The 27,038-nt window shown below is 42.2% G+C and overlaps 1 protein-coding gene across 1 annotated transcript; it reads left to right on the top strand.

Moving 5' to 3' along the window:
• On the top strand, positions 1 to 27,038 carry MTTP (microsomal triglyceride transfer protein). The gene is made up of 18 exons (XM_010155076.1): positions 1 to 133; positions 4,598 to 4,785; positions 5,359 to 5,502; positions 7,454 to 7,561; positions 8,105 to 8,221; positions 9,420 to 9,559; positions 10,401 to 10,551; positions 13,605 to 13,762; positions 14,503 to 14,671; positions 15,221 to 15,328; positions 16,294 to 16,506; positions 17,554 to 17,765; positions 19,482 to 19,579; positions 19,681 to 19,802; positions 20,140 to 20,367; positions 25,298 to 25,422; positions 25,750 to 25,920; positions 26,837 to 27,038. The coding sequence occupies exons 1-18, from the start codon at positions 73 to 75 to the stop codon at positions 27,003 to 27,005; spliced, it is 2,682 nt and encodes an 893-aa protein (XP_010153378.1). The 5' UTR covers positions 1 to 72; the 3' UTR covers positions 27,006 to 27,038.

The following is a 27,038-nucleotide window of genomic DNA, read 5'->3' as shown; positions in this document are numbered from 1 at the left end:
CCACTCTAAGCAGCTCACTTCTTGGAGGCTCTCACACTTCATGCTGCAGTCAGGAGCTCAGGGGAGTCCAGCATGATTATTCTTACTGTACTGTTCCTTTGCATCATTTCCACCTACTCAGCTTCTGTTAAAGGTAGGTCTGTACCGGGATTGGTTCAGCTTTTGGCTCAGCAAAGGCTTAACTAGTGTGTATATGCAGATCTGTTTTGCATCAAAACCAAATAATCTTTACTCGTTCGTCCTTGAGTAATGCAAAATCCATTCAGTAATTACAAAGGCTTAAGTGCTTGTAGCATTCATGTCAGCAGAGGGGAGGGAGGAGACAATGTTTTCAGGTGCACAGGGCCAGTGGTGTGAGCCAGGAGACTGGGGATCTTGACCTTGCTTAGTCAGGACATGCTGTGGGGGAACCAACCTGAAAGGGACTATTCACACGCTCAGAAGTTAAACACTGGTGGAGCAGAGCCAGGAAGTGCTCAGAAGCTTCAGCTTCTGAGCAGTTGACTTACCTACCACTGAAGTCAGTAGCAAGCATCCTATTAATTTCATGGGGAGCTTGCTCTGCACTAAGTCATGAAAACCTGGATGTCTGCACAAGCCCTGGGAGCAGGGCTTTACTCAGGTGTCCTGACAAAGGTCAAGGGTATGAAACCTGGAGACTGCCCGCATCAGCAGTGCCAGTGTATAAAGCAAGGAAAGCTGTCTTCAGTAGTGGCCCTTCACATACAGCCTGATACTATATTTAGAAGAGCAGAAAGCTTAAAACATGAGCCAACACCCACTTTTTAGTTTAATGAGGATGTCCTCATTGTTATGGGGAATAGGGAATGATGCTGTCATCCTAGGTTAAACCGTTGAAAAGGCTGTAGAGGTGCTGTCATGGTGCCTCCTGCTCCCTGCAGGGAATCCAGGACATGTCTGTGTAAGCACGGAGCACCAACCTTCCTCCCTACCTCAGTACCCCCTTACGACAGCAAAGAAGTTTGCTGGCTGTTCCTCTGCCCGTGAGTGTATTTCACGAGACTGCCAAGTAACATTTAAGGCTAGATACTGATGTGCCGCATTTCTGGTGTCTTCTCAGCTTCTCCTTAATATCAATTAAGCAAAGATCCTTGATGTGAAGTAATATTTGCATGTCACTTTACACCCCCAGGGTGCTGAGCAAACATTTTCTCATTAATTAGTTCTCCCTTCAGCTCTGCCAGGTCTCATCTCTCTTGTGCAGAGAGATTGGGAGCTAAATTACTGGCCCAAAGACTACTTAGTGCCTCAGTGACAGAGCTGGGATTAAGATGACTGTTTTGCCTTTCCACCAGGCCATGCTGCCTTTTGGAAGTATTGAAGGAATTTGTTTTTTCTTTTAGGGTAGGTCAGCACACACAAAAATTTCCTACTGCAGTTCCATTTGAAAAATATTTTCGAAGAAGTGGATGGGTTTTGCTTTTTAAAGCTAACCAGCATCAGAAACAGTGGCAAATATAATTTATGAAGGTAGAGCCAGCAAGTAGTTAGAGATGCACATGCTGTGCATGCCATATGTATTAATAAAAGGCACAGGACTTGACAGCTGTCTCTACTCATGCAGTGTAACCTTCTGTATTATACAGTATCATGATTTAATTATAGACTTGGCATGTTACCCTTAATGACAGACACTTAACATTACTAGTCAAACTATGTGTTATGCACTCCACCTTGAAAGCAGGCACTTCTGACCCAAGAGAGAGCATGGTTGATTGCAGCCTTTATGTCCATCTCTCCTCCCTTCTCAGTCAGTGGGACATTTGCCATCAGCTGAAACGGCAGTGGCTGTATGGTCAGCAAGGATCCCAGTGCGGTGCTGGAAACAAAGGAAAGAGCTTCTAATGGCAGGTTTTTTTAAAGAAAATTTTCTATCAGAAAGGTCTAGCAATATTCCTTTGAATAGTAGCCATGTTTTCTTCATGAAAGATGGCATGAAAATTTAGTTATGCTGTTTTGAATACTGGTTCTGGGCAGTGACACTCTCTCTTATCATGATCCACCACTGGGTCACTCATCAGTGACACCAGTTGTACAACTAAAGGCACCTTCTGCCCTGGCTCCTGCAGTGTTTTCCACCTATGGAATGGTGAAAGCTTTCATAACCTAATATTCTTGCTCCTAGAAATACTTTGCAGTTACCCATCTCTTCCATAACGTTTGCAAGAAGCTGCTGTGTCATTTGTTCACCTATTTCCTTCAGGAGGGAGCAGCTCTTTTCTATGTGGGGGCAAACAAATGCTAAAAGGGAGGGAGAGGAAAGGAACTCTTGCAAAGGGAAAAAAGATCTATGCCTTGAACTGTGGGAAAAAGGAAGAGGATAGGTGGAAGATGATTTTAACTGAAAAGAGAGGGAGCAAACCCACAAACATCCACCTTAACTAATAAGACACATGTCCCTCAGAACCCAGATAATTTTTCTTGGACCTTTTCAAGAAAAAGGTCCTTCTTCCCTCACCTTTAACTTTAGATGGGACTGTGTTGCCCGCTCTGTTTAGAGAGCGCTTAGTGGGTGGCACTCGTAAAATCTCAGCTGATGTTACATCATTAGCATTGCCGTTTCTGCTGGAAATGAAGAACATTTTGAACGAGGAATTGACCTGCTGCGAGGTACTGCAAGGAAGCAGGGGTGTCCCTGTAAGGCACAGCCATCTCTGGCAGTCACTGAGCACCCTCTGCTCTTACGTAGCTTCAAAGCTGATAGGAGCGTGGGGAATTGGGGAAGTGGCTAGGAAATTCACAGTAAACCTGGAGGAAGAGTTGTATGCCTTTTGGTGACTTTTTTTTTTTGAAGCACAAGACATGGAAAAACAGAAGCAGCCTATCATGCTAACATTAATGCTTCAGCCTCCCTGCAAATTAATTCAATAATCACAGGTTTGAGCTCTCACGTGCAAACAGGCTGCTCCCCCCGGGATTACCAAACTTGCTGTGCCGTGTCTCCAGCTGGTGTAAAGCCTAAGTCAGTTTAGTTCTGTGTAGCTTTGCCAATTTAGGCAACTTGCAGCCCAAAATTTGGTGGGGTCGCTGTTTTCCTCAAGAAAAGGCTCTTTGAAGCTTACCTTAATCTACTGCTATGACATTTGAGTGAACAGGGGAAGAAAGCAAGCAAAACTTTAAAAACAGGGTATTTGGACACTGAGCACTGCAGAATATATCCATATATATCCAACAGCCATGTTGGAATTACACTGTTCACCTACCTAATTGTGATTTAATATCTGAGAGTGAAATAAGCAAAGACTTTGCTTTTCCGTAAGAATTTGTCTGAGATGTTTTGATAGATTTTTCTTCTTTTTCTATTTTTTCCTGTACTTGTCATAAGACTGAGATGCATCTCTCTGAGGACATCACTTTGCTTTCCTTAGATTAACTTTGTTGTGAAGTTTTTGTTTCTGTTCTGCATCACCTGAACTCTGTGAAGATTCAGTGGTGCAGCATTTGGGTCTGAGAGGGTCGTGTCATGCTGCTTACAGATAGCACCTAAGGTCACTGTAGGTGTATTTACTTTGTGGATGTAACAGCACTTTGTGTACAGCCAGCTTCCCCTCCCTTCCCTTCCCTTCCCTCTACAAACTGACTTAATCAGTTTTTCTTGTATGGAAGAGACCTTTGTAGCCATCTGCAAGTGAGGAGTGAAGCCCTTGAAAGCAGCGAAAAGGGATGTTATGCATATCCTTCCTTGATTTTCTTTAGCCACAGAATTTTGGAGCACGGTCTTAATTCCTGTGCCTGTGGCTAGGTAGAAAGCTGTGACACTGGTGTCACACATTCACCACATGGCTGTGCATGGGTGAAGAGAAAGAGAAAATAGGAAAGGATGTGTTAGTAAGTAGTTTTATAAAGGAAAGATAAGTAATTTGTATACTATGGATTTCATTTATGAGTGCAACTGAATCCCTAGGGAGCAGCCTGTCCATGTTGTTAATGCAGATGGAAATAGCAACATAAATTGGGTATGCAAGTTGCATTTAGCTAGAATTTGACATTTTATATCCCTCAAACTACACCAGTTAACAGCAGAGGCACAGCTACAGGGACAGTTACTTAGTTTAAAGAACAAGGGCTTAATCATTTCACCTAAACAATATTTTTCCTATGTCTTCCTTATATTCGCATCACCCCTGGGCAAGGCTCTCAATGGAAAGATTCCCAATAAACATGCAAGAGGTGCAGAGAACAATTTCTGTTACTCCAACAAACTACATCAGTGAATTTCAAATTGCTCAGCACACAAATTGCATGATTAATTACAGTATTTTCAGTTGCAAATAATTTTGGATTAATTTCTAATGCTATAATAGCCAAGTAAGTAATTTGACTCTCTTTTACTCAAGTGTAGAGCTAGAACAAAGAATTTTGTGGACGTTCTTATCTGGAAGATATGACGTTAGTGTCAACTTCATCACAAAAAAAACCCCAACTGCTCCAGTGGGAAATCTCTGTAATCAAGGGTAGCAGGATCAGTCCCATAAATCTTTTGGTGGCAATTAAAGGTGTTTTTTGAAGAAAATGACAGATGATGTGAGTTAGTTGATTCTAAAACACTATGTGTTTGTTTTTGCTTTCCACACAGGGCACACTACTGGACCAAGCCTAAATAATGACAAGCTATATAAGTTTGTTTACTCAGCTGAAGTGTATGTTGATCGGGTGAAAGCATCACTGCAGAAAAGTGCAGGATACCGGATTTCTTCTGGAGTGGATGTCAACCTCTTATGGAGAAATCCTGACAATGATGATGACCAGTTGATCAAAATTACGGTAATTAATGTCATCAGCCAACTGAAAACATGTCCAAACTTTTCTCCATTTATCTAACTGCTAATCCTGAAGAACTTGTTTTCAGAAGATGAACTATGTCTTTTATTCTCCTGTAGTCATATCAACTAAAACCAGCTTCTTCGATAAGCTGATTTCTACAGAATAAGACTTCACAAGAATATATCTAACATCATAAACTAGAACTTCAGAATATCTCCTGTATTTTGAATTGCTTCATACAGCTTATAGAGCTTCAAAAAATTGCTGTGCAAACACTGACTTGAAGGGCTAAAGGTTGTCTGAAAGTCCTTGGCTCCAGCTGCAAATCATGACCTTTGCTAAATACAAACTGGGTTTGGAACTTAGCTTTACAGTGATATTTTCTGCCACTTATTTCTCCAGTGGTGAGTGCTGGTTTCTTTTGAAAGCATAGACACAGTGTCATAGAAGATTAATCATCACAACGAGAAATGAAGAAATAAAAAGATGTGTTAGAGGATTTAGTCTACCCAGCCTACACCGTCATTGCTAGACTGTTCTCTACATGAATTTTCTCTGCTTTTTCTTTGCTAGATAAGAGATGTTCAAGTTGAAAATGTGAATGAACGTCCAGCTGATAAAAACATCTTCAAAGGAAAAAGCCCAGAGAACATCATTGGAAAAGAATATCTGGAAGCTTTACAGAGGCCCATAGTTCTTGAGTTAGTCCGTGGAAAAGTAAGACCCTGTATTTTAAAATTCAATCCCTGAGGAAACCTGAGACAAATCTTTTCCTACAGGCTTGGAGAATTTACCAATTCACTATCCTCTCAGTGTTCTTAATATGCCATTGTGTCCTATATTTCTATACAAAATACAGTAGTTTAGAACAGCCTGTAATTTACCTGTACAAGGGGCCCTTCCAGCCCAAGACTCTTGTTGTACAGTACCAAAGTAAACAGCAGAGTGGCCATATATGGCTACACATACACATATATGCATAATTGCTGTGTAAGATTTGTGCTGTTGACTTCAGTGAGGCCAGTATTTTATCCAAAGTCTGAATGCAGAAAAGGAGATACAGTTTGTCAGAAGGGAGGTTGTACCAAGTCTGTGAGGAGCAGTGTTAATCAGTTTAAACCCTTAGCAAATACTTCAGCATGACTGGTTTTCCCACCTCTCTGGCTTGCTTACATACTTCAGTGGCACCAGGTTAATGAGCTTGATACTGAAAAAGCCTTTCATGTTGCTCCTCTGCTGGAAACTGTCTCCAAAAATCAGAAGAGAAAGGACAGTGAGGAGATGTGTCTCCGTATGTGCCTGGATTTTATAGCTTGTCCTGAGAGACCAATGAAGTACTGTCCTACTGCAGGAGCACCCATGTCCAATTGTAGCTGTGAGAATCTCAGCCTTGCTCAAGAAAGGCATCAAGTAAATCCATCTCCCTCTCTTTTTCCCTGAGGAGCTGCTCACTTGTCCCCTTGCATTCAACCTACATCTCTGGCAAGGGAGCAGCAAGGTTTGAGCTGTGCCTGCTCCTGCCCCCTCTCCACGCTTCACCCTCTAGTTGCTTGTGGCTGGAAGCATTAGGCCAAGAACCTTGCTCTCCCCTCCGCAGCCTGAGCAAGTGGGCAGGTGGGACGTGGGCAGAGGAGCAGTGAGAGAGGAGGAAGGTTGAAGGTCACACTCCCTTTTCTCTTCTGCAGAGCGGAGTGAGGGCTGTGACACCCTATCCCAGCAGAATCTTTACCTCCTGCTGTAAATAGGCACTGAGCACATACCCTGGCTGTCAGCTTAGCCTGCTGAATTGCAGCTGCTATCAGGCCTGCTCAGTAACTTTCAGACTGAGCCTTGTCATCAGTTTTACACAACATAAAAAGAAACAGGATAGCACTGGCTCCCAACTGTACACTTCCCTAAATGAGGACAGAGATATCAGAAGAACACAATCAAAATACATCTGCTCTTAATACATTAAGCAGTTCACATGCTAAGATTGAGGTGTAGTATTAAAAACTTGGGATTTTTCTCAGGTAATAGGGTCTGTACACTCCCTTTATGATTTTTCTGTGGTCTGATACTTTCATCCCTGGTACAGTGACTTCACTTTCCAGGGTTGCCCCAAGATAATATGCTGATTGTACTTACAGTGCCTGAAAAATGTGCACTTTTAAAGCACCTTTAATGCAAAGTTGAGGTGCAAAGTCTTGTTATGAGAGGAGAGGCTTAAGCACAACAGTTGACCCATGGAGTGCAAAGGTTGTGATGTGTTTGACACGTCATTTAAGTATTTCTATCTGTCATTTACTTATGATTCATTCCAGGCTTTTGTAACCTGTGATTAAAGTGCAACAGATATGCCCCTGTGGGGAGGGATTATTTGAGGATTATGCAAAAAAATTAGTCACTTGTAAAATTGTGTAAAGTTTCCCATTTCCTTTCTAAATTCTCTCTCTAATTAACAAGAGGAAAGATGCTTACTGCACTGAAACTGTACTTAGGTACAGCTGAAGCCCAAAACATATTTGTACAGTTATTGGCAGCCCCTAGAGTTTGTTTAAGTAAGGGCAACAGATCCAAATTCAGCTTTCCAATCAGAAAAATGTAAAGGGAATTTTTCTAAAGATGATCCTCACTATTCCCTTCTCATTAACCACATTTGTTACGTACTTGTTTTTTATTCCTACAGGTCAAAAACTTCTACTCGTATCAAAATGAACCTGGTTTTACTCAAAACATTAAGAGAGGTCTGGCTAGCCTTTTCCAGCTACAGTTGCACTCTGGCGCTGCCCGTGAGGTATGATGCTGTATCTGGCAAGAGAATCGTCATCAGAAAAAGAGGCAGAGCCCAGTCTGCTCTGAAAGGCAGACCTGTGTCTCCCACTGACTTCAGAGATTATATAAAAGAGATTATACTAACGTTTAAAGTTGGTTGATTCCTAAACTCAATTAAATGGATTAGGCCATCTTAAATCAGAGTAGCCACACAAAGTTAGCAATAGTTTAGCTGTATCCATTTAACCCATGTTACATTGTTAAATTACTATTTCTGTCCACATGAACAAAGTTGGAATACCCAACTGCCAGGTGTTTCCTAAATTTTTTGTTTAAACAAACACTGTTACTTTCCTTCATAGTCATCTAATGGAAAGTACCCCTCTCTATCCAAAGTAGGTAATTAGAAACACTGATACCCTCAAAACTGGAGAATAAACCCAAACAGTGCAGCATCTCAGGTACAGGATTCAAACCGTAAAGAAAATGGTTTATCCTTGGAAAGTGTTCTGGAGTCCTAAAGATAAATTCAAGAAGTTGTCCTAATTGAACTCTTCATTTCAAGGTGGACATATCTGGGAAATGCAATACTACTTACCATGTGCGGCAAGATCAAGTGACTAAAGTAAAAGCCCTGGACTCCTGTGAAGTAGAAAAACAAGGATTTACCAGCCACAGCCAGGTATGATTTCTGTAAGAAAATAGAATCTGTTCTGCCTATTTTAAATATATTCTGAGTGTTATTCCTTTTCTCAAAAGTCCTTTCCTGCATTACAGAAAGCAAATTCTACATGTACATTTTGTAGTTACTAGTACAAATTTCATATGTTGTATCCACGGGGAGAACAGGAAATGGATTCTCCTCTTGTGTAAACCAGCTTAGCTCAGCTGATGTTGAGTACAGTGCACCAATTGACATAATTTTTTGATGTCATCCGTAACATCCTTTAGTTTCTGTGCAGATTTGCAGGACTTTTGTCCTGACTGTACTGAAGTTTTTAATCAATGTGAGGCTTCTTTTTAATTTGGAGGAAAATACTAGATAATAGTCACAGTCATAGTGATAACAGTAACCAAATCAGCTACGCTAAGTCACAGCATTTAGTGTGCACAACAAAGGCCAGGCAAGCTGCTGGCACCTGAACGGAGCCCCGGTCAGGCTGGCCCGGGAGGTCAAAGGCTTCCCTAATGCACAGGTGCTATGCAGGAGATGTGTGGTAGAGCTTACTGAAGCCCTACGATGACCTTAGTGTTCCTCCGCTGCTGGTAAATGCCTTTCTACACCATTATGACTGAGTGCAGGCTGGACACATGCTGAAGTCACTGAGATTCTCGGCATCAGTAACTGACCTTTCTCAGCTCAGAGAAGTACAAAGGTAGAGCATGCTCTGTTAATGAACTGCCATAACGCTATGACTGAATCCCTGATTTTCACACTTGCCACAAAGACTTCATCTTGTTTATAAACAAATCAAGTGAGGTGCTGGTGTTGTTTCCTAGGTGTGAACATGACAATCTTACAAAACATTTTCCTGGAAAAGCTTCTCATCTTATTTAAAGTATATTTTCAACTAAGTGTAGTACTGGGCATTTTCTCCATTGCAGCCTTCTCCGTAACTTCCTCCTTCCCCCCTTTTTTTTCCCCTGGTACATACTGAATTTGAAGCACATGGTGCAGAAGTGAGTGGTTTCTTGTTGCAGAAGGAATTCTCGAGAACCTGGTTTGTAGACTTAGCTTGAGGTTGTCAATTCACAGGCACCCTCCTCATTTGTCTCTATTTCATTATGAGTTTTGCCCTGATTTGGAACTGTGAACTCTTTTCCTATTCTGTTGTTTATTGATCAGCCCTTTTTCTTGTTTATTTTCTAATTATTTTCAGATTTTAGATGTCAGTACAAAAGCCACATCTGCCACAGTTTATGTGCTGGAAGACAGTTTCATTAAATCTATTAAGGCAGAAGAAAATTATGTTTTCCTTCTGAATTCCCATCGAAAAACAAGTGCCAAAATAGTTGCAAAGTAAGTTGGACAATTTGACTGTCACTGATGGTAGCAGTGATTCGAGTCAGGTTATATGTGTGTGTCTTACAGCGTCAAGATCTAAGGCTGTAAACTCTCCAGGTAAGGATTTAGGTCTGTTTTGTATCCATATGGTACCTACTCCAACTTTAATTAAGGGATCTACCGTACTGCAAATAATCAAGAACGTCATTCATAAGAAATTAAACGAAAGAGGCCAAAACATTGTAAGCAACACATTACTTCCGTAGGTGTTCTGTTTCTGTGTCCTCTCATTTCTCAACAAACACTTTGAAAGGATCTCTGTTTCTAGTATGTGAAAGTTCAGAAGCATGGAGAAAAAAAACTGCTGCACAGAAAGGAAACAACAGTGAAACCTAAAGCTGTGTTAGACTCCAGACTCTAAACACTGGAAGTTTGGAGATAACTCATACAAGATAAATGAGCCAGGCATCTCCTTAGTATTATGATATTTCTAAAAATGTACATTCAAATCCTCATGTTCAGTATCTTCTTAAGAACAAATATATGAAACGTATCTGAATCTATATGGTTACTGAAGGTTCTTTACCAGGTGCTATACATCTATACTTTAGAAAGTCTGTTATTTAGGTATTTTATGTCACATACCTCTAAAAGTAATTCTGCTGGTATCAGATACTTCTGTTGCCTTAAAAAAGCCATAGACTTGCCATATTCAATGTTTTAATATAAGACTTCAGTAAGTCTGTGTTGTGTATTTTTGGTCTGTGGAGGGTTTTTTGTTTCCTCTTCCCATGATTTCTGCATTTCTGCTCTAACAGCTGAGCTCTAACAGTGTCTTCACTGTCTGGATACACAGGCAGAGGCTGGAACTGAAGTCAGTACAAGCTGGGCCCGGATTGATCGCCGGGAAGCAAGTCGCCAGTGTTGTCAAGACCTTGGACTCCAGTTACGTTGCTGTGCCACTGGTAGCCGAGCCAGTCAAATCCATATGCAGAAAGTGTCCCTCAGTAAGTAAACACAGGCTCATTGGATGTCAGGGAGGTTAGCTGAGCAGAACAAGTGTGTAAGAAGTTTTGTCCAAGCAGCCTTCTAGGGGAGGTCTAACGTAGCAATATAGAATACACCCCGGAGTGAGGAGCACAGTAGTGATGTAGTGATGCTCCACCACACAAGGGTGTTTTAAGATCATCCTCTAAAATACCAACCTTTTTTTGCTCTGTTTCAAAGACTGAGTGCAGTATTTCTCAAGACCACTAGAAAATACTACACCCTTTTGGTTTATCTCATCTTTGCCAGCCTTGAGTTAGCAGGAGCTTATTTTCTCTGGGTGATGGAGTGGGAAATGACTTTTAAGATGGTTGGCCAGTGTTTATAGACAGTTCTACCACGGAGGACCTGAACTACTCCTAAAAATTAAAGGTAGTTAGCCATTATTTAGGCAGGTTACTTTTGTTGGTAATCTATCTAGCCTCTTCTTACTGCCTGAACCTGAAGGAAGTCTTTTATTTAAAAGACTTTATAGGTATTTTATAAGTATAAAATGGGGTTTTCATGTTTTTGGCAAGTCCAATGGTGTCCTCATTTTTCCGCTGAGAAAAAACCCACACCACCTTGTTTTTTATATTTAAGACATCTAAAGACTACTAAGAGCTTGGTACTGTAAATGCATCATCTTTTGTTTTATTGATGCTATTCATCATAAACTAATATAAATTGCTACGGTGATTGTTAGCAAACAGTTTTAGTGCTATTACCATTGTGAAATTAATTTAACAGGGAATGAGAGCATTAATTTAGAGATTATTATTCTCTGTGAGTTTTTGATAACCAAGATAAGGCTTCTCTACAGCACACATAATTTTATTCTCCAGAGATACTCCTTATGAGCACTAATACTTTACTATATTGAAACTTGTGCTAGTTATTTGGAACTAGCATTGCAATGTAATAAGTTATCATGTCTAATGCTTGCTGAGCAGCGGAGAAGATAAAAAAATAGGATGTGGAAATAAAATAGAAATGATTCTGCATGCATGCTGGAGCCATTCTGAGCAGGGAATATCAAGGGATCTTAAGAAGAGCAGAGACAGGTGTTTTTTCCCTGACTTTGCCCACTGGGATTTGTGCTGACCAATTTGTCACTTGGAACCAGGTTTGTCGTAATAGTGATAATTTCCAGACCAAGATAACAAACATAGGGTATAATTCTAGAGCACTGCCTGGGGACTGAGCTATGTCATTATAAAACTTAATGGCACGATGAGAATGAGGTCATGCTTTCTCACTCTATTTTACAGTAACTGCTATGAAAAGATGGAGTCTATAAACAGAACACTGTACCCAAAGTAGCAACATAACATTTGGTACTTATATATCATAGTATACATTAATACCATGCTGACATGGTATGCTTCAAAACCCCTTTTAAATCACAACAGGCCTTATCTCTGTGAATTTGGTAAAATAACCGGTACTATCCTCACTTCACAGATGGCAGCTTCTGTGAGGTTACAGCCAACATTTACACTTAAACTTAGGCCTAGATTTCTGTGTTTAGGCATCATAAAACATGCTCTTTTCAGAAGAACTCATGATTCTTACAATTCTTTTATGCTCACGGTACCTACGGGATCGGATGCTTGTCCCTTCTGAAATTGAGATGGGTTTGTCCAGTGTTGTGCAGCCAACCTTTGTAGGCTGGTAAAGCAGCTGTCAGGCATTGACATTCATAACCAACTCCCGCTCAGTTTAGGACCTGTTGGTTTGGCTTGAATTTTCCTAGAGTGCTCACAAGACCTCTGGTCTGAGCTCTCTGTCAGAGAGACAGAGATTCATGTCCAAGCTTGGCTGAGAAAATACACGATTAATGAGGTTAGAGATTTTTTTACCAGGCTGTGGTGCAACCTCAACTGGGAGAATGGAAAGTGCCCCATATGTTTATCCAATTTCAGCTTATAATAGCCACACTGACCTTGGTGCTAAGCACTAATCACCAGTTGAGGTTAACAGACCCATGTGTGCCTCAGAACACGAGCTCCTCCCAGCTGGTCATTAATCCTCAGGAAATATCCTATGTCTCAATCATTGTTGCCTAATTATTGTTTGTTACAGTTGATGGAAGTTGCACTCTGTACTGCTGAATGATACTTCTATTTGCAGGCAGGTTCAGGTGCTATTGCCTAATACAAAATCCATGAAGGGGGGAAGTATTTTAGTAAAGGTCAAATGGGTGCTAGTATTATTTCCCACTCAGGAAAACTGCAGTAGACACTCCTGCAAAAAACAGCTGATTTTTCACTAAGGAATGTTCTTGATAATTTGAGATAACAGAGGGAAAGGCAAGTGAGAGACAAAAGGTCAAAATACCTCTGCACCAGTTTCTTATGGGAGTGTATCTGGAAGGACAGCTACAGGTGCTTTGGTATGTTGGCTTCTTCAGATTAAAAATGTGCCATGTGGAATGAATACAGCAACAGCATATGAAGAAGCCGATACCTGTTCTAATACCATCTTACCTATAATTTTGCACAATAACCACAAATCCCTCCCTGTCTTATGCATGTTTATGAATGGGAATTGCTTATGGGATGTTAACTCTGGTTCCACACTAATCACATACAAAATTACCATCTTCTAAGAGAATACAATTGATTTGTGAATTGGGCATTGTGCATCTACTGCTTTAAAAAAAAAATTACAGGAGAAAATGGGAACAGAAGGAAAAGAATGTATGCACCAGAAAGCACAGAGAAGAAAACTCACCTTATTCCAGTTACAGTATAAATAATCATGTTTTGTTCCAAAATAGATTTCATTTAAGGCAATGTACATTATCAGGAAAACACGAAAGTGTTGGAGGAGAGACAGCTGTAGAGAGGTTTCTAAGATATTTGTGCTGGCATTTCGTAAGTTAAATAATACTTACCTAAAGGATCAGCAATCTATTGGATTTCAGCTAATTTGAGCAATAGCTGGCCCACATATCTGCATTTACTAAGTCTGATTTTGAGAACTGAACCCACAATCTGAGAGATTTCACATAATGTGAATTATTTTGCAGCTTTCTGAACACTGGCAGAGCATCAGAGAAGACCTGTATCCTGAAAAACTTTCCAAAGCTGAAGCAGCAAGAAGCTTTGTGTCCTTCATTCATAACATCAGAAAAGCTACAAAAGAGGAGATACTGGAGATTATTAAAAGTGCAAATAAAGAACTTCTGTAAGTCATCATGAACAAGCTTTCAAAAGGTTTAAGTTACTTAAAACTGCAGAAGGGCAAATTGCATGCAAACTGATTCAGCTCTACTGGTGATGTCTAGCAGTGCAACAACAGTGTTCAGTAGTGTCTACAGGAAAAGGATTATTTTTTTTAAAGCTGTGCTTGTTCTTGAAATAATATATTTGCAGCACACTGTTCAGCCACCAAGACTGTAGCTACAGTGCAAGGCAAACATGCTTTGTAGCTTACCCAAAGGTTCTCATCCTGACTGCTTAGTCTGAAACACTTTATAACTTGTTCTTGACTTGCCCATTTGTTTCCTTCAAATGGAAATACAGCAAAGAAGGGGATAGTTCGTGCTTGGATATTGTCCTAATATTAGAATTCGGGTGTGAACAGCGTGCACACCTAGAAATAAACCACTTATTTCCATTTACAGCCTTGTCCTGTAAACTTTAGGACACTCTAGATAATTCTGGGGTTTTTTTTAACTTTTTTTTGGTCCCATATTTGCATAAATCCAAATATTATTATCCATGAATAATTACTGGAGTTCATCTACCGTTTTGAGGCAGAAGAATTCAGGGACACATTTTTTTCCAACAAGAGTAAAAAATTCTCTCTTACCTGCAATGAAGAGATCCTTCAGCACATTGGGTTCTTTCTTTCTATATGCAGCAAAGTCTTTTCAGCATTTTCTAGCTCATTACAATGATATGTTTATTTCCATTCCCTTGTAGTCCGCAGGTAGTGGATGCCGTAACTTCCGCTCAGACCCCAGCATCACTAGAGGCCGTACTGGAGTTTCTTGACTTTAAGGATGCAAGCACTTCTACCCTGCAGGAGCGATTCCTGTATGCCTGTGGATTTGCTTCTCACCCCAGTGAAATTCTCCTGAAGTCTTTAACTGTAAGTCAGAGGTTACAGAATAAATACAATGGAGTTAATACTCTTGAGCCTCATCCCTGTCAAAGGAGAAGAAACAACAACTGTTGCTGTTTCCGTTTTTGTTTTCTTTATCCTTTCCAGGGTGTCCTTTAAGTGTCCCAGTAGCCTGGAAACAACAAAAATTTGTAGGTCCAGACCAAAAGTCTGTTTGCCTTGTAAAATGTTATCAGTATCTACTACTTGGAAAACAAACATAATTCTGAGTGTTAGCAAAGCAATTTGAGGATTGTTTGATTGTTGTCTTATCAATGTCCTGTAACCATGTAATACTCTTTTTTTTTTTAAATGAATCTACTATTTGAGAGACAATGTAACTCAAAAATGGCAGTCAGTTATTATATGTAATGATAGAGCAGTGCTCTGCTTAGCTTGAGCACAGGCCATTCTGGTCATCACTGCCTTTGCTTGCACTAATGTTCACAGTAAATGAGGGAGGGTATTCAGCCCACAATGGACTGTGGTTCATCATATTTAGACAGACAGACTAATGGCATTGCTTTTGCATAACAGGCTAAGTTCAAGGGTGATATCGCAAGTGAAGAAATCAGAGAAACTCTTGTCATTGTCATGGGAGCGCTCATCAGAAAGCTGTGTGACAGAGAAGGCTGCAAGCTTCCAGTAAGTATCTGCTATTCACTGCTGGCCAAAGTCTGGTCTGCAACACAGTGAATGATCCCTGCTGATGTTACTGGGGGAGCATGAGCAACACGGGAACTTTATTTCTCCCTGTTTTAATATGAGTCCATATACTCCTATGTCTGATAGCGTGAGGATTATTATTTATTTTAATAATGACATCTACTTTGTCAGCTTCAGGCTTTAATCTGGTCTCTTTCCATTTCTGTGGATTTCTCCCAGGTTGTCCTTGTTTGACAGAACTTTTTCTCACTGCCTAGTCTGTCAGCAAAAGCAGTACTTGTGCTCACTTGTCCAAAAGTCTTGCATGTCCTCAGAGAAACACTGGCAAACTTAGACTCTATTTAGTATTTGCAGTCACCTTAGGTTATTTCAGCTCTGTGAAGAGAATTTATTGTTTCAAGTACTCAACTCTGCCCCAAACATGCATAGAACAATCCAGGAGGAAGGCCTTGACCGTGGACTGAGTAGATACTGGTGGTAGAAGATGAGGATGGTCAGACAAGACACTGCTGCCTGCTGGATCTGTGCTGTTTGGGAGTGTAGCACACTGCTGAAAAGACACAGAGCACCTGCTTCCCCTGTTAATTGCCAAGCACTCTTATAACATTATGTTATGAAGCACTAAAAAACACTTCCCTTGTCTTTTTTTTGTGGGGACATGTTGGCCCCACAAGTAAGGCCTGTGAAGTCCCTGAATGAGGGCAGGAACAGCTAAGCAAATGATGGACAAGGTGTTACTGTGACTATAGCCATTTGGGTTACACTTGAAGGAAGCCAAGTTTGCCAAGAAGGACATCCAGTTTGCAAATGACACCTTTGCTAGCCATGAGCAGTGATGCTTTGAAACAAAAACATGCTAGAACCCAGTCCTGCCCCTCCTACTTCTATGAGGGAAAAAGGTAGGTTAATGATCATCATTTAAACATGCCGTTGATTTTCTTCAGGCTGTTACAGAAGCCAAAAGGCTAATTCTAAGTAGACTGGAGAAGGCTAAGAAAGATGACAATGTAAGGATGTACCTGCTGGCGCTGAAGAATGCACTTCTTCCCGAAGCAATTCCACTGCTTCTGAAATACGCTGAGTCAGAAGAAGGGCCCATCAGCAATGTTGCTGCCACTGCCTTGCAGAGATACGATCCTTCTGTTCTCACCAAAGAGGTAAGAAAATATACTGCCCAAGAAAATAAGTGCAAGAGACTGTATTAAACATAAAGTACAAATTATCAGAGTTCATTTGTCACTCCCAGTCTTTTTAAAGATGACCCACGTATGGTTTTTGTATCTCCAGGAAATTATTATACACCCTTCAGTTCCTTTTTTTTTGCCAAATCCCAGCTCCCAGTCTGCCAGTGCTACTCAGCCTTTGGCTCCAGAGTCACACACAGCCACTGAAGGTGGCAGGCAGGCACTCTGCAGGGAAAACTGGGCTCCTTTCGCAAGAGCACTGTCTTCTCTGTGATGTACATTGGGAACACTTGGGCACCTGTGTAACCCCTCTTCTTACCTGTGCTTTCACATAGCCAGGGAGAACGCGTGGAGTAAGAGAAGATTAAAATAGCTGCATCTTACCTTGCAGCCTCCAAGAGTAAGAAAAGACATGCAAAATAGCAGAACATGAGGTCCTGCCTCTGCTGCATCCCATTTCATACCTACTGCTGGCAGCTGTGACTCAGTTTGTCAGGGCGCTGCCCTGCAATGAACATGCTGGAGGCCGTTCCGTCAGTGGGGCTACATGGCTCTTCATGGAATTGTCTGTGACAAAGATGTGTCACAACCTTCTCAGGGACATAAGGCCACCACAGGCACTGTCTAGAAAATTAAAGTCACAATATTCTTGGTATTTTTAAAAGTACATATTCCCTTGAGAGTCAAGGAAATCTCTCTCTTGGTCTTACTACTGCCACAGTATTTTGTTCTTAGTGCTCCTACCTATTTACAGCCCGGCTGTGAAAATCAGTGTGGAAGGCTGTACTTGGACTGTGGCTGAGAGAACAACAGATGCCCCGATTGCCCATGTGGTCACTGAGCTGTACACATCTTGCACATTCCAAAAGGACCATGAAAAAAAGGGTGCTGAAAATATATCCCTATGTATTAGCCTTAGCTATGGAGCTAGCTTAAGCTGATATTATAAACGAGATTCCAGTCTGTACTTTGCCTAGTCATCTGTGTGACCACTGACCAAATCATGTGTTTCCTGACCAGGTGAAGGAAACAATGAACAGGATATACCACCAGAATCGTAAAGTCCATGAAAAGACAGTGCGAACCACTGCAGCTGCCATCATCTTAAACAGTAACCCATCCTATATGGAAGTGAAGAACATCCTGCTCTCCATTGGTGAACTGCCTCTGGAAATGAACAAGTACATGCTCTCCATGATCCAAGATATACTTCACTTTGAAATGCCTTCAAGGTACATTAATTTAGTATAAATAAACAGAATCGTAGATAGAATCACAGAATACTTTAGGTTGGAAAAGACGTTTAAGATCATCGAGTCCAACCGTTCACCCAGCACTGCCACGTCCACCACTAAACCATGTCCCTGAGCACCACGTCTACACGTCTCCTAAATACCTCCAGGGATGGTGGCTCAACCATTTCCCTGGGCAGCCCCTTCCAATGCTTGACAACACTTTTTGGTGAAGAAATTTTTCCAAATATCCATTCTGAACCTCCTCTGGTGCAACTTGAGGCCATTTCCTCTTCTCATATTGCTTGTCACTTGGGAGAAGACACCACCCCCCACCTGGCTACAACCTCCTTTCAAGTAGTAAAGACCAGTAAGGTGTCCCCTCAACCTCCTCTTCTCCAGGCTAAACCACCCCAGCTCCACAGCTGCTGAGGGCTCCCCCAGCAGCCTTCAGCTGCTCCTCACAGGACGTGTGCTCAAGACCCTTCCCCAGCTCCGTTGCCCTTCTCTGGACATGCTCCAGCACCTCAGTGTCTTTACTGCAGTGAGGGGCCAAAAACTGAACACAGGATTTGAGGTGCAGCCTCACCAGTGCCCAGTACAGGCAGACAATCCCTTCCCTCATCCTGCTGGCCACACTGTTCCTGATGCAGGTCAGGATGCTGTTGGTCTTCTTGCCCACCTGGGCACACTGCTGGCTCATATTCAGCCGCTGTTGACCAACACCCCCAGGTCCTTTTCTGCTGGGCAGCTTTCCAGCCCCTCGTCCCCAAGCCTGTAGCGTTGCAGGGGGTTGTTGTGACCAAGTGCAGGACCCGACACTTGGCCTTGTTGAACCTTATACAGTGGCCTCAGCCCATGAATCCAGCCTGTCCAGATCCCTCTGAAACCCTTCCTACCCTCAGGCAGATCGACACTCCTGTCTAGCTTGGTGCCGTCTGCAAACTGACTGAGGGTGCACTCCATCCCCTCATCCAGGGCATTGATCAAGACATTAAACAGAACTGGCCCCAGTACTGAGCCCTGGGGAACACCACTTGTGACTGGCTGCCAACTGGATTGAACTCCATTCATCCAACTCTTTGGATCCAGCCATCCAGTTAGTTTTTTACCCAGCAGTAAACACAGCTCATCCTTACTTTTTTTCCCCCCAGAAGCCCAAAGAACACACAGGTTCTCGTGAATTCATACTGTAAAGTTTGAGGAGAATACAAAAGGACACGATTTTTGTGTCACTTTTGAGTATTGATATTTCAGAATAAATCTCTGCATTTCAATGACATTAATAGATAGCTATTCACATTTTCAGAGGTACAAATAAGAATTAGGCATCTAACTTGATTACTGTAAGAAATGTCATCTGTTGGTCTTAATTCTCTCAGTGGGGTCCCTGCTTTTATGTTTTAAGAAGCAGTGAACCGGAAGAATTTGAAACATCATAGCACTAGAATGAAAAGAATCAAAATATCTCTTCTAAACACTGTTAATTTTCATGCAAGATTTTTGCTTGCCTTTCTGCCTATGACTGCAGGGAGTAGCTGAAATTGGAAGAGAGACTCTGAGTTAGGGCAGATTTTTAGTGGGAAAATGTGAGGAAGACCTTCTTTCTTACTGCGAAATTCACCCCTTCTCAAAACTGGTATTTCTATAGGACAGTAATACATTTGGTACCTTAATATTTTTGTGCCTGTGTGTGTTTGTTTTGAAATACCACAGCAAAACAGTTCGGCAAGTTCTGAAGGACATGCGTGCTCATAACTATGATCGCTTCTCCAAGATGGGCTCTTCCTCTGCCTACTCTGGCTATATTACACGTATGTAACCACGATACTGCCTTTTAACCCTGTTTGTATCCCCAAACATTTGATTAATCCGCTAGTTTAGTCACAGGTACCTTCTTTCTTTTTTAATTAAGGTGGTCCTGATGTATCATCTACATACAGCTTTGACATCCTCTATTCAGGCTCTGGCATTTTAAGGAGAAGCAACATGAACATCCGTATTTTTGATAGAAATGCTGAACTTCATGCCAGCCAGGTAACTGCCACAGTGTACATGAAAACTAAGCCTGTATGTGGTCTTCTTCTTACAGCTTCTAAATCAATTCAGCTAATTCAGCTAATGCTTGAAATTGTCACGTGAATACAGGAAAATTTGTTTGAAAGAAAAGTAGGCTCGGGATTGTGACCTACATGTGGGCAGATTCTGCCTGCATCTACAAAGGAAAAAATGTGCCATGAGATTATATAACCAGCATAATCTGTAACTACATAAATTAGAATTAAGATCTTAGACATTAAGAAAATGTATAGGGGGGCAGCCTGGGTCAGGCAGAGTTTTTTCATTGATTCTTTATCATTTTATTGCTTCTTAGGTGGTGATTGAAGCTCAAGGTCTGGAGTCCATAATAGCTGCAACTCCTGATGAAGGCGAGGAGAACCTGGACTCCTTTGCTGGCATGTCAGCCATTCTGTTTGATGTCCAACTTAGGCCAGTTACATTTTTCCAAGGATACGGCGATTTAATGTCCAAAATGTTCTCAGCAACTGGAGATCCAATTAACGTGGTGAAAGGACTTATCCTTCTGACAGATCACTCACAGGTACTAATAGCACACTATTTGCTTCATCTTCTGCCTCTTAACCACAGATGCTCCCTCCCCAAAACCATTACTGTAGGACATCTTGTTCTCTTTCTTTTCAATGCTGATTATCCTGATGAATGTCACATAGACTTCTCTTACTATGGGAGTAATGGGAAGGTCACAGGTATTAAAAACCAGAATGAAATTGCATGGAAAACAATCTAGAACAAATGTGAGAACACATATTCTAGAAAGCAAAGTAACACTGAATAAAAGGAAATCTGAGTTCCCTGTAGAAAACTCATATTGCTACCAGCTATGGCCTCTCCTCCCACAGTTTCTTGTAATACACTATTTTCCCATGTGGCCACCTAGGTTTTCCTCTTCACAAGTTGTCCAGAGACTTTACGTCCAATTAGGCAATAACTGTCAGTTACCAAATAAATGAATCACTGGTACTCAAACTTTCCCAGATAACTAACCTTCAAAGAACAGTGCAAAGAGGTCCAAATTCCAAATGCTTATTGCTTGGCAAAGCCAGGAATTAAAATGAGGATTACACAGTTTTTTATGCAACTGTCACCCCAAATAGTCTGACAATTTTATGCTTGGATATAGAATCATATCGAAGCATAACTGGCTACATAATGTATTATCAGAGGGCTAAAAATCTAGACATCTCCCAGAAAGTACAGGGCCAGCACTTGGCTTGATATTTTTTGTTCTTTGCAAGCAGGGATCTCCTTAGAACCTGTGGATTTAACAGCAGCACTCAGCTCATGAAACATCTGCAGGCTCAAACTTTTCTTTTTACTTTTCCCCTTTAATTCTTGGCAAAAGAAACTGCCAAAAGCAGATGATGAGAAAATCCACTCTGATCAAAATTACACAGAAACACCCCCTGCAGATGACAGCTGTCCCCATCCTGAACCCAGCTCAGCCCCTTTATAATGGTATTATATCTAGAGGGCTTCCCACATAGTGCACCAAGTGGATAACTAAAGCTCATTCCAACAACACTTTACAGTTCACACTCAGATTATGGGCAAAAACTTTACCACAACCTATTTGACAGAGCATGGAGGTGAGAAAGATAATCATGTTAAGTCCTGAGCTTATGAGCATGGTGTTTACAGAACTGAACATTTCCAACTGCTGCGCATGCTCCAAGCTCCACACGTACCCTGGCTGAACCACCTAAGTGGGCATCCCAAGAGCTCTGCCAAGTCAGCAGATTCTCCACACCTCATCTTTGGAGAACCTCATAAAAGCTTGGGGCACACCAGGGCTGGGACTACATGCCATTTTTAACAATATCAGGGTGTAACATTTTTGGTCAGTTAGTGACATTCTGAAAGCCTGGTCAGCAGTGTGATGGGATGTGATCCCATCTTGCTTTCCCTCTTGGGTTGCCAATAGCACAGTTGCTGCTTTTTGGGACTCAAGCAGTGGACACAACCAAAAGTGTGTGTTCACTGCCAAAAACGCACTTGTTCTTACCTCTACACCCCACAGAGGCAAAAATTGTTTGAAGCACTGTTGAACACATCTTCAGGCTGACGTGTGTTTTAAACACAGCACATCTTTCTAAGAGTGGTTTTACAGCTACGTTCCAGGTCAACAGCACCATCACAGAATCATAGAATCATTTATGTTGGAAAAGACCATTAAGATCATCAAGTCCATCTGTTAAGCTCGTGTCAGGTCTGTGCTAGAGCTGTGCGTGGTAGGCACAGTGCAATGCAAACAACGCCTGCTCCCCCCGTTTGGGCACTTCCACATAACCCGGTTAGGCTTCATTAGAAGTGCTTTCCCCTGTCAAGTTCATGTACTGTGATTACAACTGTGCCAGAAAACACTGTCAGGGTGGAAGCGTGAATGGCGTAACGCTGAGAGCACCATAATTAATTTAGTTTCTTGATAGCTGAGTACTACCACCACTTTCCCTGGCCAACATGGACAGGCCTTGCCCAGAACATAAGCCCCTTTACAAATTCATACTGTAGACAACCAAGCCAAACATGGATTTCTCTTCTTTCAAAGAGGAAAACCAGAAGAGTGCCCATCCTATGATACCAGAACTCAGTGTGCCACAGCTGGCCGCAGGGTGATTTCAGAGCACACAAAACCCAAACATAAGGTACAGATAGCAGTTGAGATCAAACATCAAAGGGATGGCTTGGAAGCCAAGGCTGGAACTTAAAAATGAGGCAACTGAATTGCCAGAAAAGAACTTACTGTAATATCTCGGTTGCAATTTTTGCATTGGTGCAGCCTGGTTTTGAGAAAAGTAATTTTAGCTATTAGAAAAGTTCTGCTCCCTTATTACTGTTTATAAGGATCATTTTGCACAGAAAGACCAAAATGGTTCTGTACCCAAAGTGCTGTCAAATCTACCCAATAACTCCCCCGCCACCACCTCGGAAAATAGCTTCCCTTCCTGAATGTTGCAATCACGGTAATCACCATAGGCACATTTTGGAGAGGTGATTTCCAAGTTAACAATATTGCTCCGAAAGCGTACACTCCTGCCCACCGTCTGTTACATTTTTTTCTCACGTAACTCCACAAACCAAAATCAGAGTGTATTTTACAGCCATTGCCAGTCCTCACAGTGCTGTTTGATGGCTAAGAATGACCATCCAGGAGTTACAATTCCCTCTGTAAAACAAATGGCTTTCATAAAACTGGTTTTGAGACTCCTAAGTCACCCGCATTAAAGTTCAGTAGTATTAATATTTCTCCTAGGCAACACACCTGCCAGAAGCACAGAGAAATTAAATACTGTATTAATAGGTCAGAGAAACCATTTGAAAGCCAGACCCCAGTGGAAGATAGCTAATTCCCAAAGAAGTGCCTGTTTCAGCCGTCTCTGCCTTGCATTCCATTAGCACTGTCAGTGCTGTACATAAAGAAACTTCCTTTTTAATTGAAACACAGCACGTTGGGACATTTTAAACAGTGACAAACTACTGATTCTGCTCTTTTGGATCACATTTTCCACTGCAAATGACACACAAAGCTTAAAATAGGAAGGGAAAGGAAAATCCTGCTCCTGAGGAGGCTGGGTCCCTGTGATTTACACCTCCCATCAGCCTGGATAGGATTTGGACATGAGGCGAAGGACAGGACTCAGCTCTAAATAAGGAAATAGATGAGCTAGTAAAACACAAGACAAGTGCTCCTTAGCTTCTCTGCTGGTTTCAGTGACAAACCTGACTTAATTATAGGTAGCTTTTAAAGCCCTAAACTGCGCAGCCATTGCAAACCAAGCCTACTCTAATATTATTTTAGTGCAATTTGACAGTGCATCTGAAAATATCAGCTCCTCTGGTTGTGTGTACGTGTCGCTGCCAGAATGCGTAATGTTACCTCCTCGCTCATTAACAGCTACCCACCAATTCAGTCTCAATTAAAAGGGAAGTAAGATAAGGTAAACCAAGTTTTATCTCCACACCTAAACAGACCAACAAGGAAAGTATTCCTTGCTCCGTTGCAGTCAGTAGAAACACTGCCTTTGATTTCAGAAACACCACAGTTCCAACCCATGTTTTTCTCTTGGGTGAAAATAAGAAATCAGAGCGCAGTATGACCACACTTGCTGGCGGCATGCTGGACTTATAAACTGCAGACAGCCCACTGCATTGTCACATTAAATCTCAAGCCCACTTCAGCAGCAAATGACTACTGAATTGGTTCTGCCAAGGAGGTGATTTCAGAGGTCGTTTATTTATCCTAAAAGGTGAAATAACCATATACAGCCACCATAATTACCCAAGTACTTAATTACGGCAGGAAAATTTTAATGCTCTGAATAAAAGCCTCCCCAGAAGTTGCTCCTTGCTCTAGGGATTAGGAAGCCAGACTGTCTCTGCTCGCTTCTGTCTTAAACCTTGGGACAGCATTAGCTGGAACTACTGGGCTGCTGAATAGCTAAGAAAAGAAGAGAGACCTCAAGGTGCCCAGGCATCAAAAAGTTGGGGTGTGGAAATTGGGTGTTCACACATCCTACAAACACCTGCAGCATTACAGGTGCAGAGAATACCACAGACACAGAAAGGATGGAGGAGGGAGACAACCAGCTGGGAGAGAGGAGGAAGTGTCCTGTATGGGGACATGATCAAATTAAACTTTTCCCAAATTAATGGTTCCTTTAAAACAGTGAATTAATCCAGTAGTTCTTAGGGAAGCAGGACGACTATGTGAAGTGAGCTAGATTGCCAAGCTGAGTGAACCTTAAAATATTGACTGTGTGTCAAAACTTAAAAGCAATGAGCTGCCATGACCCTGAGCTATATTATCACTTCCGAAACAGACTCCACGTAATGCGTTTCCAGTCCAGCCTGATTTCAGAAAGCCGTGAGCACACTCGATGTTTGATGGAAAATGCATGAAATACAAATTCACAGTGTCAATTAAGGCACATTAGCTTATGGGTTTGACCACCCAGCCACTGAAGAGGTAATTCCTGCCATACGGTGGGCTCGGAGTCGCTACACGCTGCACGACTGCTTCCAGCACTTTGCATCCTGCTGCCAGTACAGGGATGCCTTCGGGGTACTGAAGAAGCCACACTGCACTGTGCCATTGCTGGGGGTGCAGTGAGGAGTTTGATTTAGCTGAACTGCCAGCAGAGCCTCTGTGAGGCTTGTGTGGTAGCTCTGGGAGACAGAGGCCGTGATATTTTTGTAGTGCTTCTCTTGTGGTGATACTCCTTATGCCAGGGGAGGGGGGAAGGATGCAAGGCACCACGCCTTAGCTTCATTCTATTTTCTAGGGAGCGAGGTGCATCAGTGGTGTTTTGCCCACCTTTTCAGGAAAGCCCTCTATTCCTTCTTGTTCCTGCAAAATGATGAGTGGCACGATTGCAGTACAAAAGGGAGTAAGGAAACCGCTGAGTCCTGCAATCAGTAACGGGGCGCTTACCTGTGCTTTCTGATGGCTCTAGGAGGTTCAGCTGCAGTCAGGACCGAGAGCCAGCGTGGAGTTCCTGGGTGGCCTGGCCATCGACATCTCAGGAGGGATGGAGTTCAGCCTGTGGTACAGGGAATCCAAAACCAACGTCAAGAACCGGTGAGATGCTCCCAGTACACGTGATAGCTGTAGAGACCTCAGGCTCCTGAGCCCTGGTAGTCCCAGTGAGAAGAATTTAAATATAAAAGACCAGCACAAAGACGTTGCAGATGAGTTAAATAACAGTTACATGCATGGCAGAACATTTGTACTTCTATTTTCCCTTCCACCTAAGTAATACCAGTTCCCACTGGTCTCGTCTGACCAGTTTTTATGTGTGGGTGTTATCTGGCAGTTTCTGTGTATGGGTGGTAGGACCATTTCCAATTTACTTTCCTCTTTCTTCACGTGTTCTGAATTAATTGCAATGCCTGAATTTACTTGCAGGGTAGCCATGGTTATAGCTGGTAACACCGAGGTAGATTCCTTCTTCGTGAAAACTGGTGTGGAAACCACTTTGGAAGTAGAAACAACATTAGACTTCATCTCCACGGTGCAGTTTTCGCAGTACCCGTTTTTAGTCTGCATGCAGATGGACAGAGTGGAGTCTCCGTTCAGGTAAGAACAAAGAGCACACAATTTCTGAGGCGTCCTTCCAGCCAGCTGCTGAATCTGAAACTTCTGGTGTTCACAGCCACCAGACATTAACAATGTAGGCCAGATTTCAGCCTAACACAATCAGGTGCTGTGTAGGCTGTTACACGCCCCAACCTCTCTGTTAACCCATTCTGCCCCGAGATTCAGAAAGGACCTTTTTGAAAACCACAGCTTGCTTGGAGTGTGCACTTTAGTCCCATTTTCCCATTTGGTTTTGCAAGTAAACGAACTGAAGTGACGGGACACTAGTCCCCTTGCGTTATGATCAGTTCTGATGGTGACCTGAAGCTTTGCCAGCAGTGGTTCACTCTATTACACTGTCGAGAGAGGAAGTGCGTGGCCATAAACCAGCTGAAGTGGAAAGTTTTCTTCATCATCTGCTGTTTACTAGTGTCCACAGAAGTACCTGGTGGGTGAAGCTTTTGCGACCGTCGCATTCTGTCATATTTTATTAAGGCACCAACTTTCCTGAAAGCTTAACTACTGCACAGTAGGGTAGAAAAGATGCTTTCCAGTAGCCAAAGGGTAGTAATTGCATTGCCATGTGAGAAGCTGGGTGTACTACTCCCTCCTAATCCCTATTTGCTAAGACCTAAGGGTGACAGCATTTGCAGAGCCTGTGCCAGACTTCCATTCAGGCTTTTCTGATCCAAAAGATGGTAAGCCTCAGAGGAATTAAAGAGCTCCAGGGTCTCCAGGAAATCCTAAGAAAACAGTGCCTGTTGTTCTTCACATAGTAGAACATCTTCTGCTTGTACCTAGACATTGTGGAAGTGTAATCGTATCTGTATGCCAGTGTTTATCTCCAGCATCACCTACAGGGTACAGATTTTGCCTGCATTTCCTAGTGCCTGACCACCACGCTGTGTCTTTGCAGGCGTTACGTAACGAAGTATGAAAGTCTACCATCTGGCAGACGGTACACTGCGAGGAGACGGAAAGCGGAACCGTTGGCAGGAAACGAATACCCTCTCCATCAAGAAAACTCTGACATGTGCAGGAAGGTTTTCGGCGCCAAGTCTGACTCCTCCAGCAACTGGTTTTGAAAGGAGCACCTGAGCTTTCACTTTCCTGAATCC

Source organism: Eurypyga helias, unplaced genomic scaffold, assembly GCF_000690775.1.
Source record: "Eurypyga helias isolate BGI_N326 unplaced genomic scaffold, ASM69077v1 scaffold41607, whole genome shotgun sequence".
Classification (NCBI taxonomy): domain Eukaryota; kingdom Metazoa; phylum Chordata; class Aves; order Eurypygiformes; family Eurypygidae; genus Eurypyga; species Eurypyga helias.
The sequence above is the reverse complement of the archived record's forward strand: the minus strand, read 5'-3'. Positions and strand labels throughout refer to the sequence as shown.

Coding starts and splice junctions, on each gene's coding strand:
- MTTP (XM_010155076.1), top strand. CDS start 73: ATGATTATTCTTACTGTACTGTTCCTTTGCATCATTTCCACCTACTCA. Junction 16,507..17,553: donor CTTCTGTTCTCACCAAAGAG/GTAAGAAAATAT, acceptor TTTCCTGACCAG/GTGAAGGAAACAATGAACAG. Junction 25,921..26,836: donor AGAGTGGAGTCTCCGTTCAG/GTAAGAACAAAG, acceptor GTGTCTTTGCAG/GCGTTACGTAACGAAGTATG.